Raw genomic sequence first — 17,462 nt, forward strand, 5'->3', positions numbered from 1 at the left:
CGCAGTATCGCCCTCCACACCCTGAGTCACAAAGCCCTAAGTCACAGGTTCGTCCGAGCCAGTACCGACTGCCGGCAAGCCCTGAGCCAGACGAGGCAAGCAGTCCACGCGGGGGTCTCCCCGTTCCGCGGCCGCTTCCTCTTCGCCCACTGTTGGGACAGTTCCTCCTGTCTTTGTCCCCTCTTCTATCCCAAGCAGCACTGCTTTCAGGAAATGACCTGAAATTCACTCAAAACAAGGTAATGAATGGAGGACAACCTCAGATTATGCTTTCCAGAGAATTTTTTTCTTCCTTTTAACAAGAATCAAAGTCTTAAGCTTAAAAAAAAATGCCGGTCTTCTATTAGCTAGAGATGGTAAGTCATTTTCTCGGACTGCAGGGTCTCCCCAGTGCTTGCGGGGCCACCTGAGGGCTGAGCTTCACTCAGAGGTGCTCGCTCCATCCCCAGCACCACAGCCACTGCTCCGGGCTGGATGAAGGTGTCTACAGCGCTGCCCCATCCTCCAGCCAGACCTGTGGGCTACACAGTGGGATTTCCCGTGGCATCTCGAGAGCCTAGAGAGGGGTGCACGTTACAGAAGTGTGTCTTCCGCCCACAATGTTCATTTGAACGCAAAGCCTCCATCTGAGGAATGACCTTACACACAGAATGGATTTCTCTAGTGCCTGCCTTTGGGACAATCTTTATCTCCAGTCTTCATCCTGATCCCAATAACAACACTATTAAGCACTGTAATCAATGCTGTGTCAGAGTTCCAGGACAAAAGTCTTCATATGTGACATTTTCTCCCTATGAGGTTAGAGCACTCCTTCTACTTAGAGACTGACCTGCTGCCTGGGTCCTGGGTCCTGGCACCATGGTGGTCAAAACGAGGGGACAGGAATGACTCAAGGATCCTAAAAATCCTTCGACTTTGCCTCGAGTGGAAGCCAATTCTAAGAAGGGGCACGTGCAATCTTAGGTACTCTTTCTACAACTTTATAATAAAGAACAACTTGCAGTAAGAATAACTGCTCACGCCAAACATTTCCTATTGAATTTGAACCTAGGTCATCTCGCCAGAGTTGATACTCTGAACCACATCACTGTCCCACAGGAGAATTCCAGTGGGGCCTGGTTTTGGGGGTTAGAATCTAGCTTAGTTTCCTTTATCAAAAAGCGTTCAAAATTAGGCTAGCAGTGGCTGGAATGGAGGTGACAGAGAAGCAGCAAAGGCTGAGGGAAGAGCTCATTAGTGGAAGAGAACAGTGGAAGTCGTGCAACCGTGGGGCAGTTTCCAGGCCAGACCCCGAAGCTCCCAGCCTGCCTCTGAAGTGCGAGTGCTGAGGGAGATCGCCAGACTCCGGTCTCCTGGGGATGGAGACTGGCCTGGAAGTTTCCTCAGGAGCCTGACATATATGTGGAGAACTGTGTACACACCACAACAATCAACAATCAGCTACACAGCAGAACCGCTCTGGCGTCAGCCCCTGAAGCTGCCTCAATGGGGCACCACCGTATATGGGACGAGGAGCCCCTGAGCTGCACTGATGGGATGACACAGAGACACACGTCCACAAACTTGTACCCAGCAATGCCCAAGACCCATACCTTTCCCACAGGTGCGCGTGTGCACGCGCGCGCGCACATACACACACACAGAGGCAGGTAAGACAGTCTGGCCACGGCACACACGCTCCCGGGCCCCCACCTGTCGTCACAGTAGGTGAACTTCATGTCCATGCTGTGGCGGCTGAGGAAGGTCTTGCTGTCCAGGGGGATGTCCATGTGTGATGGGTGCTGGATGGGTTCGCACATGATGATGAGGCAGGAGAGCAGGGGCTCCTTGTAGCTGCAGAGACCACTGTGAGGGGGGCAGTTGTTGTACACCTTCACCTGGCCAGTGCAGTGCAAGACCTGGAGACCAGCCATGGAGGGTCAGACGCGGGGCCAAAGAGCATGGTCTTGGGGGAGGGGGTTGTGGGATGTGGGCCGGGGGGAGAGGGGACTCCAACCCAGGTCTGATGTCATCCTACCTTCCAGGTGGCTGACTTGAGGTTGACAGTCCGGCCTCTGTTGGTGACTGTGCACTTCATCCTCATGAAGAAGTCCCGCTCTGTGGACATGTCTTTGCTTTTCTTCCCAAAACCAGAGCCTGGATGGGGAAGAATAGAGGGCACCGGTTGACTGTGGTTTTATGTTTATATTCAGAAGAGGCGCCCTGGTGCTATTTTTCTGGGTAATGCCTTGTTGATACTTCCCACTGATCTGCTCCCTTAGCACCGGTCGCCTGCCATGAATGCTGAGTCTCATCTTGGCCTGGGGACTAATGTTTTCTCATCTCCAGCTTGTCTCCCCAGCTGGGGTCTAAGCTTCTGAGGGTTGTTACACTGTTTTATTTCCCCCTGCACCTAGCATATTGTCAGTGCTCACTTCACAGCAGCGAGGCAACAAGGGACTGGAAGCTGTAATCTGGGTACGTCTCTCCTAGGGCAGGCCCACGTTCTCTAGCAGGAAGTCCAAGGGACAGTCTGGGTGAGACCACCGTCTCCTGAAGGGGATAAACCTCTCAGATTAGAAAGGTCTCTCAGACACCCCTGTTTTGTCTTCAGCCCTGTCCCCCACGAACGTCAACCCTCCGGTGCCCTATTTTCAACCCGCCACAGATGTCTTCGGGACACTGTGCCATCAGCTTTCTCCCTAAAGTGACGTGTGTCAAGGCTCAAGAGAGACCGCTGGCCCAAGCCTCCTGGGTTTGGTGAGCAAGTTCATTTTGAGGATGAACTCAACATGGATCAGATCCTTTCTCAGCCAGAATTAAATAAATCACCAAGACAAATGACACAGCCTCCTTCCTGGTGGTCTCCAAATGCCTGCTGACTCAGAGCTTTTCCCACTTTCCATAAAACAGAGCGATGAATGCAGTAAGTGCTGGCTGAGCCCCCCGTGTCCAAGCCGAAATTCTGCCTCCACCACCACCATCTCCAGTCCGGACCTTCCCAGGTACACTCCGGCCCCCTGGCCAGCATCACAAAACAAACCAGAGCCTTGTTTTCAAATAGTCACACCCCTCCATAAACCTCTAGAGGGCCATGATTTATTTGATGGATGTATCCCCAGAAAGCTGTGTCAAATGAATTTTGACATCTCTGAATCTATCTTAAACATGAAAGTGAGAAAGTGAATCTTTTTTTTAAGAAAGAACATTCCTCCATCATGATTATTTATAAAACCATCTCTCCAAAACTTAATGATGTTCCTTCCAATTTTAATTTTCACAGGTGGGGGTTACAAATCATGAGGTATTCTTATATCCTAGGGTCTGGACCTACCCTGAGGACTAGTTCAGGTGCTGGGAGTAAGTGGGCTGGAGAGACTTGTTTGTGGCCATGGCATGGGTTACTATTGTGGCCTAACTTGCTAACCTCTGGATTCTCCCCATTCTGCCATTTGATTAGTCTTTCTAAACATAGCCCCAGTCAGATTACCCCACCCCTGCTCAAAAACTTTTCAAAAGCTCCCCTCTGTCTACAGGATAAAGTTCGAGGCCCTCCACCCGGCCTTCAAAGCCTTCCACAATCTGCCTCATGGTCTTATCTTCCTCTCAGTGTTCACACTAACCCTTTGCTTCCAGATCATGAGTCCACTCAGGCCGGCGCCTTCAATGAGGATTGGCTGATTCATAGAATTTGATCCCGAGTCCTTGACACATGGACCAAGAGACCTAACGTTCTACTCAGATAAATGGAATAGAATCATGCTATGAATCATGGTGCTTGAGAGCTGGAAGGTCCTAGACTTTGCCTGGTCCAATACCATTCATCTAAAAGGAGAGCTTCTGAGGAACAGGGCAATGTAGTGACCTGGTTCAGGTCTCACAGTTGGACTGAAACTAGGTCAGTGGCTGAACTCAGACTGAGAACCGAAAGGCCGAAGAGTTTCTGGAGTAGAGAAGAGACTTTTTGATTTTCGTAGGCTTTGAGCACGTGCTTTAGAAAGAGATTCAGAAAGTCTGACAGCCCCTGCCTCATAGAAGCAGGCGAGATTTCTTAGCAGCACAGAGAAGACACTGAACAGCCCCGTGGAGTGCTCTCCAGCCTGTGTACTCTAGGGGCCAGGTGGCCTGAGGCCTCGAGGTGGGAGAGCAGAGGGGCTGGGTGAGAGCTCCAGGCGGGGAGGGGGCTGTACTGCTGCTCTTCGTGGGCTCAGCCCGTCACAGGGGTGGAAGCAGCCTGCGGGGCACCTGTTTCTGCAGCGTGTGCGCTAACAAAAGCCCAGCCTCGCAGGCTTGGTGCCGCAGCCTCAGTCGGTCAGGCCGGACAAGCACGCACCCCATGGTAGTGACAGGTGAGAGATGTTAAAGGAGATGGACAGACATGGGCACAATCTGCCCAGAACAGTGCTGGAATTTCTGGTTCAGAAGGGACCGTGAAAGTCACTGAGCCCCACTTCCGCTTGCTCAAAGCTTCAGTCCTCTTGACAATATCCTCATCCGTGCCTTTGCCTGAAGGTCCCCAGTGACAAGAGATGGAAGCAGAAGCTCCAACAGTCATTGCAAAGTGCTTTCTGCTTATGTGGGCCCTCCCATCCACAGGCATCCGCTGGATACCCCCACAGGTAGGGTATAGTATATGAAATCTTCTCAATCTCTTCTCCATCAAAAACTACCTGTTGTGGGTCTTATTACCAGGGGACCAGATTCATTCTTTGGCTCCCAGGGTATCTAGGCTCCAAAGGTGGCCCCAATGAGTCATGCGTGCCTCCTGATACTCGTGGCCTTGTGTACTTCCCTCCCACCCTGAGCAGGGGCTCGCTTATAACTCCCTCTAACAACAGAAAAGGGCAGAGTGATGCTGGGCCAGTCTCAGGACTCAGCCTTCAGAAAGTCTGGCAGCTTCTACTTTTGCACTTTGGGAGCCCTGAGTGGACATGTCAGAGGTCTGGAGAGGGAGGGCCTCTGGGACTCCATGGCATGAGAGAGAGATCCAGCTCTGCCAGCAGCTGAGTCCCAGCCTCCAGCTACTGGCCACAAGGTCCCAGAGGTGCGGGGGAGCTGTCCTGGTCATCCACTTAGTACGGCCCCCAGACAACAGCAGCCCAGCTGATACCACATGGAGCAAAAGAATAGCTCACAGAACCCACAGAATCATGACGGGTAATAAAATGATCATTTAAGCCACCATGCTTTGGGTGGTATGTTACACAATGACAGACAAGAGCAATAGGTTTCGTGAACATCTGGGGACAGAGGAGTGTACTGATTTGGGTGGTGCCATCTGGCAGAGACTTGGCCTCTCAGGCAGTGAGACCTGCTGGAGACAGTGTCCTAACCCAGAGGACTGCCCTCCTAGTGTGGCATCAGGCACCATGAAGGGCCAGCAGGAGACAGTTCTGAGGACAAGTCCCTCCAGTGCTCTCCATCTGTGCCACAAGCTCTGCTGGATCTTTTATGGATGCCATTTTTTTTTTTTTTCTGGATCATGATGACCCTGATCCATCAACCCTACATTTGTAGACAAAGGGGATGCAGATCCCCTCCCAGGTGGTGTAAGAAGGAAGGAAACACACAGCGAAGAATACTTTACCACTTTTGAGACTCAGGTTCTCACGAATCTCCTCATGGTCACAGGGGTGAGTGAAGTCAAAGATACTGTGTCCTGTTAGCTCCACCTGTTTCAAAAACAAGGTTGGGCTTCATTATTCGTACTGTTGAAGAAGTCTCCAAGAGGCCCCTGAGCCACCTTGCAGGTTGGGAGACAGGGAGCAGACTGAAGTAGGTCTTTTTATCCCAATCCAGTGCTGTCCACAGACATGCGGACATAACAAAGGACTGTCATTGATGACAGAGACTTGATTTACAAGGGTTCGTCTGTTAATCTAGTCAGCAGAGTTGTCCACCAGCAATGCCTACCCCAACACCAGGAGCTGGGACTGTGTTCCTGAGGCTTGTAACCTGAGGTTAGAGAGGAGCGGGGTGGGCACAGGCAGGGAGAGGTCAGGAGGAATGCGATCAGTACCCTCCACTCATTTCTACCCCCAAATGGAAACATTTTCCCTTTCTGAAAGAGCCAGAGGAGGATGTCACCTGTGTGAGTCCCATGAACTTGCTGATGTTTTCTGACAGAAAGATCATGTCGCCATCTTGGGTCACCACGGCAATGAAACCCTCCAACGCTTTTAGGTACAAGTTGTCCATCTGTTGGTTAGCCTCAGCTTCAGACTCATTTTCAGAGCAAACTGGAAAGAGAGGGGGGTCGGATGGCTTACATGAATGTGGTACTAAGACAGATGTGACTGGCACGGACAAACATCTGCCAGGGATGCCTCAAAGGCATTATGTGGACTTTTCCAGAAGTGCACACTGCCAACAATCTAAGAGTCCAGCACATGCCCAAGCAGCGGGTATTTGATAAGCACCACTACACAGAGGACACCCTGATGGGGCTTTGCAGGTGGTGAAGCTGTCGTGGCAGCATACTGTTGGGCTTAGGGATAACGGCGGCAGCAGGTGTCATGATTGTGACAGAAGTCACAGTGATACTAGGAACCATAACCTTCCCCGCTAATGTACACTGAGCAATGACTGCACATCAGGTACTACACTGAGCATACTATATAATCTCTACAATGCCTGGGGGTAGGTACTATTCTTTGTCTCGTCTTATAGACGAGGCTTAGAGAGAGGCAGTTGCTCATTTGCCAGAGGCTGCAAAGACTGGTTCGCAGGCTCAGAGCTGAATCCAGCAGTACACTCCTCACCATTTATGGACTATGGAGTCAAAGAGACACAGGTTCTATTCCTCTTATTAGGCTATGACTTTGGCTAATGACCTCTTTGAATATCAGTTTCCTCATCAGCCCAATGGAAATAATAATTTCTATCTTTTTGAGTCGTAAGGATTAAATAAGTATTTAAAATGCCCAAAACACCACCAATCACTGTGATTTTTCTTCCCTTCTGTTCCCTCTAGGATCCTGTTGCTGCCCTAAAGTTGCTCAAAGCCTAGACAGGGGATGTGTAGCACACAGAGACGCAAATCTAAGTAAAAACTCAGGGGCAACAGAGCTGGGCAACCAAAGAAGAGTGTAGACAGTAAGTGCTCATGGGATCACTCTGAGGTGGTCAGAGACAACTGTTCCACAAAAGGGCATTTGAAGAGGCTCATGAAAAACAGGCACTCACTCTGTAAAGCCAAAGAACTTTGTGGGCCAGGTTGGGTTGGGCAGACACTGGGCAAACATGGAGGTGGTAGAGCCTAGAGCAAGCTCCCTCCCTGGGGACTAAGAAGATACCCATCTGGCCAAAGAGGAGGCTCCATTTCCCAGACTTAGTAACTGGGCTGCTGAGGTGGGTGTGGCATCCTGGAGCAGCGGCATCTCAGAGCACTGCTTTGGGGAGAATCACCTGGCAAAGGCATGCTGATGGTTTGCAGAGAGACAGTGAAGACCAGAGGGGCAAGAACCGCATGAGGAGGCCATTGCACTCACGGCAGGCTTCTGGAGAAGCAGTTGCTAGGGGCAACCTGGGGAGGCACCCACTCCCCAGCCAACCACTGTGAGTAGCCCTAGCCTTTCAAGAACACTTCTGCTAGCTGCAACACAGCAGACAAAATGTAGGCTCCACTCTTGTCCCAAACAAAGTTCTCAGGCCCCAGGCCCTTGGCTGTCCCCAGGTACAGACTTTATTTCGGCCCTGCTTTTCCTACTGTATTATTTAACTCCAAATATACCTTTACTTAACAAAAATTTGCATTCATCCAGGACAAACATCACGCCAAGTAGACCTCATTTAATTTATAGAACAAGGGGATCAGAGAGTAATTTGTCCTTTATAAAAGTTAATATTTACTTAACTAAAAGGCACCTTCCAACTTGAGACTGTTCTAGGGAATGTAAAATGCAATTGATTTCTGGGCCACTTGGCAAGGAAGGCAGGGATACTATGAAATGAGGTCCAAAGGCCTCTCTGCGAGGGCACTGGGTTTATTTGGTTCTCTTTTCCCTTGAGCCCCTAAATTTAAGCTCTGGGCTATATGCTGTTACTCCTCGAGAAGAACAAATCCAAATTAGGAGAGGTTTCTACCAAGGGGCTTCAGTGGCAGCACTGGGGACAAGCCACCTTCCGGACACAAGATCAGCAGATGTGCCAGAGAACAGAGGAACAGAGCAGGCCCATCCAGGGGTGGGCTCGCCTTCAGAGCCAAGAGTTGGGCTACAGAGGGCAGCATCCTGGTGACTTCCCTTCTGTTTTGCTAAAATGGTGGAACAGAGGAGGGAAATTCTTTCCTCTTCACACCCTAGCTAGCTTCTGGGAAGGGAGACCATCTGGGGATGGCCTTATACCCCACACATACCCACATGTGATCCCCGCTTAGGGTTTCTGCCAACTAACTAGTCAGCTGAACAGATGATGACGAGCCCAAGTTCTAGGTGGGGGTGTGGCCACTGCCAATGCTGATGCTCCAGCTAACGGCCATATCTGAATAGGGGCTTTAGGAGAGATGGTGATGGAACTCAGTGCTTTCACAGTTGAGCGTGTACCAACATCCCCTGCAGGGCTTGCTAAAGCAAGGATTTCAGGGCCTGGGGCTACTACATAACTTGTGGGCCCCAGTGGGGAAATGTGGGGCCTCTTGCTGAAAAATTTAACCAAGTCCAGGCCCCTCTGAGCATGGAGCCCTGTGGGACTGCATAGGTCACACACTCATGAAGCTGGCCTTGGATAAGCCCTTGCCCAGAGTCCCTGATTCGGTAGGTCTCAGGTGGGGGCCGAGAATCTGTTTCTCTAACAAGTTCCCAGGTGACGTGGACGCTGCTAGGACCACAGGCTGAGGATCACTGCCATAACTCAAGGTCCTAGGAGTGACCCTTAATGCTGGGAAAATCCAACTGTTTTGGCAGGTGGTGACCTATTTTGGGGATGGGTGAGGAGAGGTTTCCAGCACCATTAAATCACACCAGATAGGTGACCACCTTCTCTAGACAGCAAAGGCCAGTTCTGTGAGTTCTGGCCTAGTGAGAAGACTTTTTTTCTCTTCAACTTCTTTGATCTCAGTGGCAACACTGACATCAAAATCTGGTGTAATCCCAAGACAACCCTATTTGGGTTAACTAGGCCCAGAGGAAATAGTTCTGCTTAAAATTTCCTGTTTTTAACAGTTCCAACCCAGCCAAACTGGTTTCCATCCGTGCCCAGTACACTTGATTCCAGGAGGTGGTGAATTGGCAAGAGCAGCCGGCCAGCCGGCCTCTGGGAGGAAGGGAGAGGGGCGCTCAGGGACCACGAATGGAAACAGAACATCTTGGAACTGAAGTCACAATGGCTGGAGGACCAGGAAGCCAGCGGGCCTGCCCCAAGGGACCCCTGGGACAACCTGGCCTCTTTCCTCTGTGGAACTATTCGCTCCTGCAGCACCTGCTTTTCCTCCTGGGGGATTCTGTAGGAACCCGGCCGGCTCACTGTCAGCTTGGGGCTGAGGGTGAAGACGGCAGGGCCGGAGGCAGACCCTCACCCTAGGGGCCAGGGGCGCATGCCTGTCACCCTCTGCTGAAGACTGCTCTGCGTCCTCTCCTGCTCTTTCTTGGGAGCATCAGATCTTCCCTACGGCATCAATGATCTCCGACTCAGTGTCAGGCACATACAAGAGTCACCTAGTCACTACGCCGTTACTATACTCCTACTATGTGTCTGCCCTACGCTGGGTACAAGGCAGGAAATGTCAGGCCATCTGTCAACAAGGGTCCCTGTGTGCTCAGTCCCATCCTAGGGAGAATCAGGGATACTGAAGGGTGTAAGAGCCATCTTTTCACTCAAGGAATCTACAGACTGGTGGGGAAGACGAAGATAGACCACCATAAGACCATAAGGTTACACGACAATCCAGAAGAAACCTTTGGTGCTAAATAAAGAGGAGCCCACAGTAGGTGCTTGAGAAGCCCCCCGTGGGGTCTCTAAATCACCGTGGGCTCTAGGTCTCAGTTACTTGCTTCCCAGGACCCTTCAGGGTCTGACCCCCCTGAAGAGGGATCGGAATCAGAGGTGCTGTGCTAAGACCAAGCATGCTCAGCCTGGGGAGCACAACAAGATTCTTTAATGCTAAAAATAGCCCCAGTAAACAGGCTTTGATGACGACTCCCCACAGCCAGGATATGCGCGGGCTGAGGTTTCGGAGCACTTTTTCCGGAGCACCGCTCATTTCCTTCAGGCAGCACCACCCATGTGGGGCGGGACCCCGTGGGCAGCAGGAGCCGGGCGTCTGGGGTGAGCAGGCAGGGTGGCAGGGTGGCAGGGGAGATGCTCCAGACCAGGTCTCTGAGACCAGACTGTGAGAAGGCCCTGCTGGTCAGGATCGGTCTTTATTCTAGCAGAGGGTCATCGTCTTTGTTTCCCCCTCTGACAAGTTCTTTGACGATTCTTAAAACCATGCTGATCTGATCTTCCTGGTTCAGACACCACTTAGGTATCATTACAGAGGCTTTCTTTTTAAAACCGATTCCTCACTCCAGCTTTCCCAGGCCCGTAGACCCTCCACTACCATTACCTGGTAGTAGGCTTGGGCGACCCTCCCATCTTTGGCAGAAGGCACTGTGTTTTACCTGATCTTGCTGGCCTCCCAAAGGGCCTGGAAAGTCCACCATTAGAGACTCATTCCTTTGTTCTTTACGTAACTTATTATCCTATCTTACCTCTTGTATACCCTTTATAAGACATAGCACAGGGCTGGGGTCAGCAAACACCTGCTGATTGACCAGACTTTTTTAAGTTAAGGGAGTGATCTGAACAAGGTCATTATCTCTGGAAGAGATTGTACATTAGCTGCTTTCAGTCTTTAACATCCTGGCATGAATTGGCTTCTCAGCTCCTCTCCAAAAAGGACCGAAAAAGGCCTTGATTTGGGAGGTGAGTGGGGCAAAGCATGAATGAATCGATTCATTCATGCCAATGCATCAATAATAAACCTGACATTTCTCTTTCGAAACCTTGCTACACAATGACCTCTAGCAATCGTGTAAAATCAATTTGATTTCACCACATCTGAGTGTGGGGAAGCCAAAAATCAATTTTGTAGTGAAAGACAAATTTTGCATATTTACTGCTGTCTAATGCCCTCTGAATGCAGAAGTGAGCCTCATTTGGTCATGGTTTGCGGCGCTCATCTTGAAAGAGGATTTAAGACAATCAAGCGGTATTTTCACTGATGTTCCCGTCAGAGTGTGTTCTGTTCTCTGCCCAGCGTGGAAGCTAATATCATAAAGCTATTGTTTCAGTTTGCTTCCTGTGATACGAATCTCAATCAGCTGCCCCGACTCCCAGCCTGAATTTCTCAGTGCTGAGATTTCCTCTCCAACATTCCCACACAGAACAGCCTACTGTGAAAATCAAAGGGAAGCATGTTACTAAGTAAAGAAGAAACTTTTCTAAAGCAAAACCTGGTCTTTTTTAGCCTTTTGAACTCTGAGGTATGCAACCAGCTATTTCCTATTTTAAAGTGAGCCAACCCTGGTGCTCACCTTTGTTAGAAATGCTTCAGTGATGAATCTGTGGTTTGTTTTGACTTGGAAAAACTTGGCTACTCTGCATTTTGATAGGCACTGCTGACCGGTGGGTAAAAAGACAGTATGAGTGTGGGTTTCCACTGGGTTCCCGCTGACATCATTTCTCCAGAAGCCTATACTTAGTATAAATCAATTTGCTTGTTCATCATAACTTTTATTTCTAAGCTATCACTTACGGAGAGCCTCAGATGTGGCAGACAAGAGGAGAAGGGCTTTTCTAGCCACTTCTCCCCATCCTCAAATAGCACAGCAAGGCAAGTACTGGGATTGCCCTTGTGCAGACGAGAAAGTAAAGCTCAAAGGTGGTGAAGAGATGCTCACAAACTTGTAAAGAAGACTGTACAACTGAGGTTCCAGTGTGGGTCGCTCTGCCCACAAGTCCTGTGCTCCTTTCCACGGGAATCCACGTTTTGAAAAAGCAAACTGTGATTTAAGAAAGAAAAAAAACGACCCCATCTCACACGCAATTCCTGAAAATGATTTCCACAATTGGTCTAAAGAATGTGCGGCAGGACTGGAAGAGAAGGCAGAGAAACGGGGCCTTGAAAAGCCATCCACCTCCTCCTCCTCCCCTGGATGATGCTTGTTTTATGAGAATGGCTCCGTCAAGGACACCAGGACCAGATGGCCAAATGTAGACACTTCTTATCCTTTTCTGTCATTTTGCTCCTGGACAGAGAGGACCAGAGCGGACATGCTGAGGCTCTGGTCAGTCTGGGGCCAAGTCCCGCCAGAGGGCAGGCAGTTGGTGCCCACAACTTGCAACAGCTCCCAAGCGGGGGTGCGTGCTGTCTCGCTGTAGTCCTATCTCCTGGGGTGGGGCTGGCATGCGGGGGGCTCACGCCGGCACACAGGAAAGGCAGACGTGCTCAGGGGACCCAGCCTCTGATTCACGGCCCTCTCCAAGCCAACCTCTGAACCACTGAGAAGGATAATTATGTGGGGGAGAGCACGGAAATCAACACCGCACACCAAGAGAAAGGATAGAGACAACTCATGGAATGTGTGAGGACCATCTCTGCACCCCGCTGCTCTGGGCTGGCCCCCAGGTGCCTCTGTTTAACTTTGATTCTCTTGCCAAGGAAGAACCCTTCTCTGCCCCCCACACTGAGCCCTCGTCAACGTCTTTGCCTGACCAGGTCTGTGGAATGCTCCTGCCCTCCCATGCCTGTCTTTCTCACAAACACAGATTCGAGAGGACTTGCATTCCAGGTGCAGATTCACCACATGCTAAGTGTGAGGCTTTGAGCCACCTTAACATTTTTGTACCTCACTTCTCATCATTCTCCAATGTTCTACAAGTCCAAATTCAATCAGAGAGACATCCCAGGATGCATAAATTACTCCTTTTGGGGTCTCTGTTGGTGGAGGAATGGGCCTTGTGCTGGAAGGAAGCAATGATTCACCCAAAGGCATTCATGTCTAAGAGTAGAATTTCAAGTACCATAACAGGGAAGTTGAAGAGATGCTTCTTAGTGTGGGGAAAGGGTCCCCGTCTATCCTCCACTGCAGACTCTGTGTATGTAAAGATGATTCCAACACTACCAGACACTGCCCTCACCTGTCCAGAAAGAGAAGCCTCTTTAAAGAAAGAGGTACACATGTGCCCTCTGATGGTGTCTCCAGGTCACTGTTCCCTCCTTCAGTCGCATCTATGACAAAGCTGCCATTCCTTGGCATTGTTTCTTTGAAAGTATTTATAGAGTGTGTCTTTGCCCTTGGTTCTCCCCCTCCTGCCTGCTCAGTTCTGAGACTCTAGATTTGCAGTACAGGGTTAGCCCTCTGACCCTTGGACCCACTGAGTGGTCATCCTATTTTCTGAAAGTCTTTCTTTCCCCATATCCTTCCTGTGTTCCAGGGCCCAGAATAGCACACGCTGGTCCGGCCTCCCCGCTTCGCACTGGATTCCCTCTGCTCTGGGTTTCTTTCCCAGAATAGCCATTCATAACAGGATGGCAGAGTCAACCAGCTCCAAGGCACCAGGCTCACTCAGGAAAACTGAGAACCAACCACAAAAGAACCTTCCCCCTGCCTGCCTGCCTCCCTCAGGCTCCCCGGCTGGGGCGCCGCACTGCAGCAGCTCCACTACATGGGAGAGGCACTACCTGCCACCCAGTTTCCTTATGAAACCGAGACCAGACGGGACTGTCACATAGGATCTGAAACTGGAAAGCTCCCCAGGCTGCCTCTTTCTGGTCAGGACGAACAGGAAATGGTGTTTTGAAGACTGTGAACTCGGAGGGGAAAAAAAAAAAAAAAGTTTTGTGAACTTGAGAGTCGCTGTGATACCAGGGAGGGTGAGAATTAGCTGGTTCTGTGGGGAGGCTGTTATCCGCCAAGGACTCTGCAGCGTGAAGGAGTATGGCCGGGTCAGGTGCGGCAGACTTCACCTCCTCTCGTTCTCACAGATGCCCTGTGCGGTAAGTGCTTTTAACCCCTTTTTATAGGCGAGAGACACCACATGATTTGTCTGGCATGCTGGCTAGTGAGAGGGAAAAGAGCGCACGGGCACACGGCTGCCCTTCTGGAGAAGGTAGCTGCAAGATAAGCACGAAAGTGCTTCCTAAAGATACGCTCTGGAGTGGAGTGTGGGTCTGGCGGCTGGCCGGCCAAGTGGGAAGCTGGCAAAAGCGTCTCCTGCTCTCCGGGCCCTTGCTGCCCTCCTCAGCTTCTGGGTGCCCATGCGCTCCCTTGGTCCCATTCCTGCTCGGCGCCCCATGGCCGTATTCATTGTAAGGGTCACTGCCGGAAAGGAGGGGTTGAGAACGAAGGAACGGAGCCCCAGTGGTGGCCTCCGTGTGGGCGGAGGTTCAGCAGACGCCTTCCCAGGGGCCTCCCCGCTCCCGCACCACGGGGGAGCTTCCGTCGGCACCAGCCCGGGGGAGGCTGCCAGGCTCACCTGAGGACAGGAGCTTGTGTGTGCGCAGGAAGCTGATGGCCAGCCGCATGATGGAGGCTTTGTCCAGGTGGGAGCTCACGCTGTGCGGCAGGGGCAGCTCATGGGCCAGCTCGTAGAAGACCTCCGTCTCTTTGCTCCGCCGGCACCTGGCGGCATCCCGGGACTTCTCCTTCCTCCTCTCCGAGCTACTCCTGAATTCAGAGAGGAGGGGTTAGTTCCTGAAATGTCACTGTCATCCTCTCACGCCCCTGGTCAGGACATCCCCAGGGCCCCACACTGTGGTGCAGCCAGAGCCTCCCACTGAGTGGATGCGGCTCACACCTGTCGTCCAAGCACACGCGGCCTCTGCCGTACACCGGCAGCCCTGCGTTCGCGTGTGCTCGTGCTTCTAACTGCCTCCCTCCTCTCGCACACCTGTGTTGCCCACACCAGGGCTTTGAGCGCAGACTTCCCGACTCATCACCTGGCAATACCTGCGACTTGGTCCTGGGTTATCTGAGGACTGGGATGAGGACCCCGGGATGGCGAGGGAAGTGTGAGGAGGCTGGGGCCACGGGCGCAGGTGGCTGTGTCAAAGGCCCTGGAGAACACGCTGAAAAACTGCTTCGAGGCCCTCTTTCTGGATAAAACGCACTTAGAAAACATGAAGCCCACGACTGGACCTCAGATCCCATTTTGTATCAGAGAGTGATCTCCACGGTAAAAACTAGAAATGCCATTAGAGCCCAAGCCCAAGAAGAAACAGCCAGCCAGACACCTGTCAGCCTGGTGTCCCAGAGCACACAGCTGGCAAGGGTTAAAAAGGAGTGAGCGCGAACACGTTTTCTCTCTCATCCTGTCAGCATAGGTTAGCAGCCTGTCTCACGCTCACTTTCCTGTTCTTCGCAGGACACAAGGAACGAGGACACACACCCAAACCTACCTCTTGCAGGAAATCTTAAAGAAATCCTAAATCTTCTCATAAGATTAAGTTAAGTCCTAACACAGGCAAGTTCAAAAGCCAGCCTGCCTGGATTGAAATTCTAACTTCTCCGCTTGCCAGCTCTGTACACATCGACTGTTTAAACCGCTCAGACTCTATTTTCTCATCTGTATAATGGTAATAAAGTAATCATCCCACAGAGTTATTGTGAGGATTGGATATGATAATTTATGTAAAATCTTTACCACAGGTTTATCCCAACTGTAAGCAGTCCATGTTGCTAATACTAGTAACAAATCAGTCCCTGAAAAAAATGATCGGAGTAAAAATGTTACCAGAGTATAGTATAACCTATTTTCATAGAAATATAGGTATTCTGCATAATACTTCTTATAGATTACATAGGAAAAAGTCTCGAAATAGAGTAAAATAATAAAAATATTATTCTTATAGCTACACATATATAGTGTTTACTGTATTCCAGGAGCTGTTTTAAGTACTACTACATTAGGTTCCTGAATTCTCACAACTGCCCTTGGAAGTAGTATTATTGTTATCTCTAATTTACAGATGAGGAAAACAGATGCACAGAGGTGAGGTAATTCACCTGCACCCTTGGGCAGGTACGTGGGAAAGTGACTTTACACCAGGCAGGTGGGTCCCAGAATCTAGGCTTTCATCCATTAGTGAGGCTAGGGGGGATTATTATTATTTTTTTTTTAGTACTTGTCTGTATTTTCTTATGTTTCTATAAATAACCTGTATTTCTTGTTTAATAAACAAGTTTTTCTTTAAAAAAAATGTATTTTTCAATAAACTGTCCAATGCAGTTCGTGGTTCTCAAGACCTCCTCCAACCAGCTCCAGCTCGCTCCCTCTGTCCTCCCTTTTGAGATTTCCAAAGCCAGCCGAGGCTTCTCCTTCTGTTTGGTTTTGCAGCCTATTATCTGGCCAGAGATCGGTATTTTGGGATTCACGGAATGTTGACATGCCTCTCAAACCCCTCAAGATTTGGGCAGAGGCACTGTTTCACTTTACAACATGCTGCATTAAAAAAAAAAAAAAAAAAAAAAAAAAACAGAGCACCCAGCTCCCTGGATGGATTATGCATCATATATTCAGACTGTGGGAAGAATACCCAGCGGCTGTTGATGGGCAGGGAGAACCTTCAGAAAAATAGTGAAATGGGTGACACTGTTTTTTCCTGTCCCCTCTCCCTTTGCTGTTTCCTTTCCCGAACTCCTGTTTCCTCCGCTGCCCCCACGTCCATTCTCTGAACCCTCACCCCCTACCCATACCCCACCATCTGCACTCTCTCAGAGCCAGCCCTTAGGACCGGCTTGCTCCCACACCCCAGCTTGAACAGTAGTTTGTATAGGAGTCCCTCCCATTTGCATGTGAATCTTGACACCTGACCTTGGAGCAAAAGCAACTGTTCAAGGTTTGCAGATGTCCTGGCACAGGGAAGGAGGCTGGGAGGGGACAGGACACCAAAACTGTACACTTCACACCTGTCTGTCATGAGAGCAGGTAAGGGAGAGCCAGCGTCTTCAAGATGCTGGATTCCATTCTCTAGCACCAACCTGTGCTCCCCGACAAAAGCATCATCAACACATGACCAGTCATTAGGGCATCTAGAGAAGCGATCCTGGGTAGAAGGGATCCCCAGCACAGGCTGCGACATGAATACCAATGTCTGCAGGCACACAGTTTCCCTTTGCTACTGCCCCTTCCTTGGAGTGCAAGAACAGACAAGGCAGAGAGGAAGAGCCAGGAGGGGAAAAATGCAGCCTGGAGTTGATGCTCTGTCTGGCAATGGCATTCGAGACTTGGGTCCTACCATGTTCCCTCGACCACACAGTTTATTCATACCCACTTTTGTGCTTCAACACCGCACCAAGGACCCTACATATGTGACATTATAATCCTAATGACAATATGGCAGGTGCTGAGTCCACATGTGGAAACAGAAGCTCAGACGTGAAGTGTAACTTGCCCAAGGTCACAAAGTCAATGCCTGCTTGCCTTGGAGAGCATGCAGTCAGCGAGCAGACACTTAGAAGTTCTGAGACACACGGGTGCTCCGTGTCTAATTCCATCTTCAC

At 50.4% G+C, this 17,462-nt stretch overlaps 1 protein-coding gene and 1 long non-coding RNA gene across 2 annotated transcripts in view; one reads left to right on the top strand and one right to left on the bottom strand.

Moving 5' to 3' along the window:
- The window catches only part of EPAS1 (endothelial PAS domain protein 1), an 82,555-nt gene that overhangs the window by 21,970 nt on the left and 43,123 nt on the right, over positions 1–17,462 (bottom strand). The window contains exons 2-6 of the mRNA XM_036121685.2: positions 14,437–14,627; positions 6,067–6,218; positions 5,567–5,651; positions 2,018–2,136; positions 1,693–1,898 (exon numbers count right to left, since the gene is read on the bottom strand). Of these exons, the coding sequence (XP_035977578.1) occupies positions 1,693–1,898; positions 2,018–2,136; positions 5,567–5,651; positions 6,067–6,218; positions 14,437–14,627 (753 nt within the window). The remainder of the gene's footprint in view (positions 1–1,692; positions 1,899–2,017; positions 2,137–5,566; positions 5,652–6,066; positions 6,219–14,436; positions 14,628–17,462) is intronic.
- On the top strand, positions 13,369–15,559 carry LOC144379237 (uncharacterized). Its single transcript, XR_013441837.1, has 2 exons — positions 13,369–13,957; positions 15,325–15,559. It is a non-coding gene; the product is annotated as an uncharacterized LOC144379237 (long non-coding RNA).

This window comes from Halichoerus grypus, chromosome 10 (assembly GCF_964656455.1).
Source record: "Halichoerus grypus chromosome 10, mHalGry1.hap1.1, whole genome shotgun sequence".
In the NCBI taxonomy this organism is placed as follows: domain Eukaryota; kingdom Metazoa; phylum Chordata; class Mammalia; order Carnivora; family Phocidae; genus Halichoerus; species Halichoerus grypus.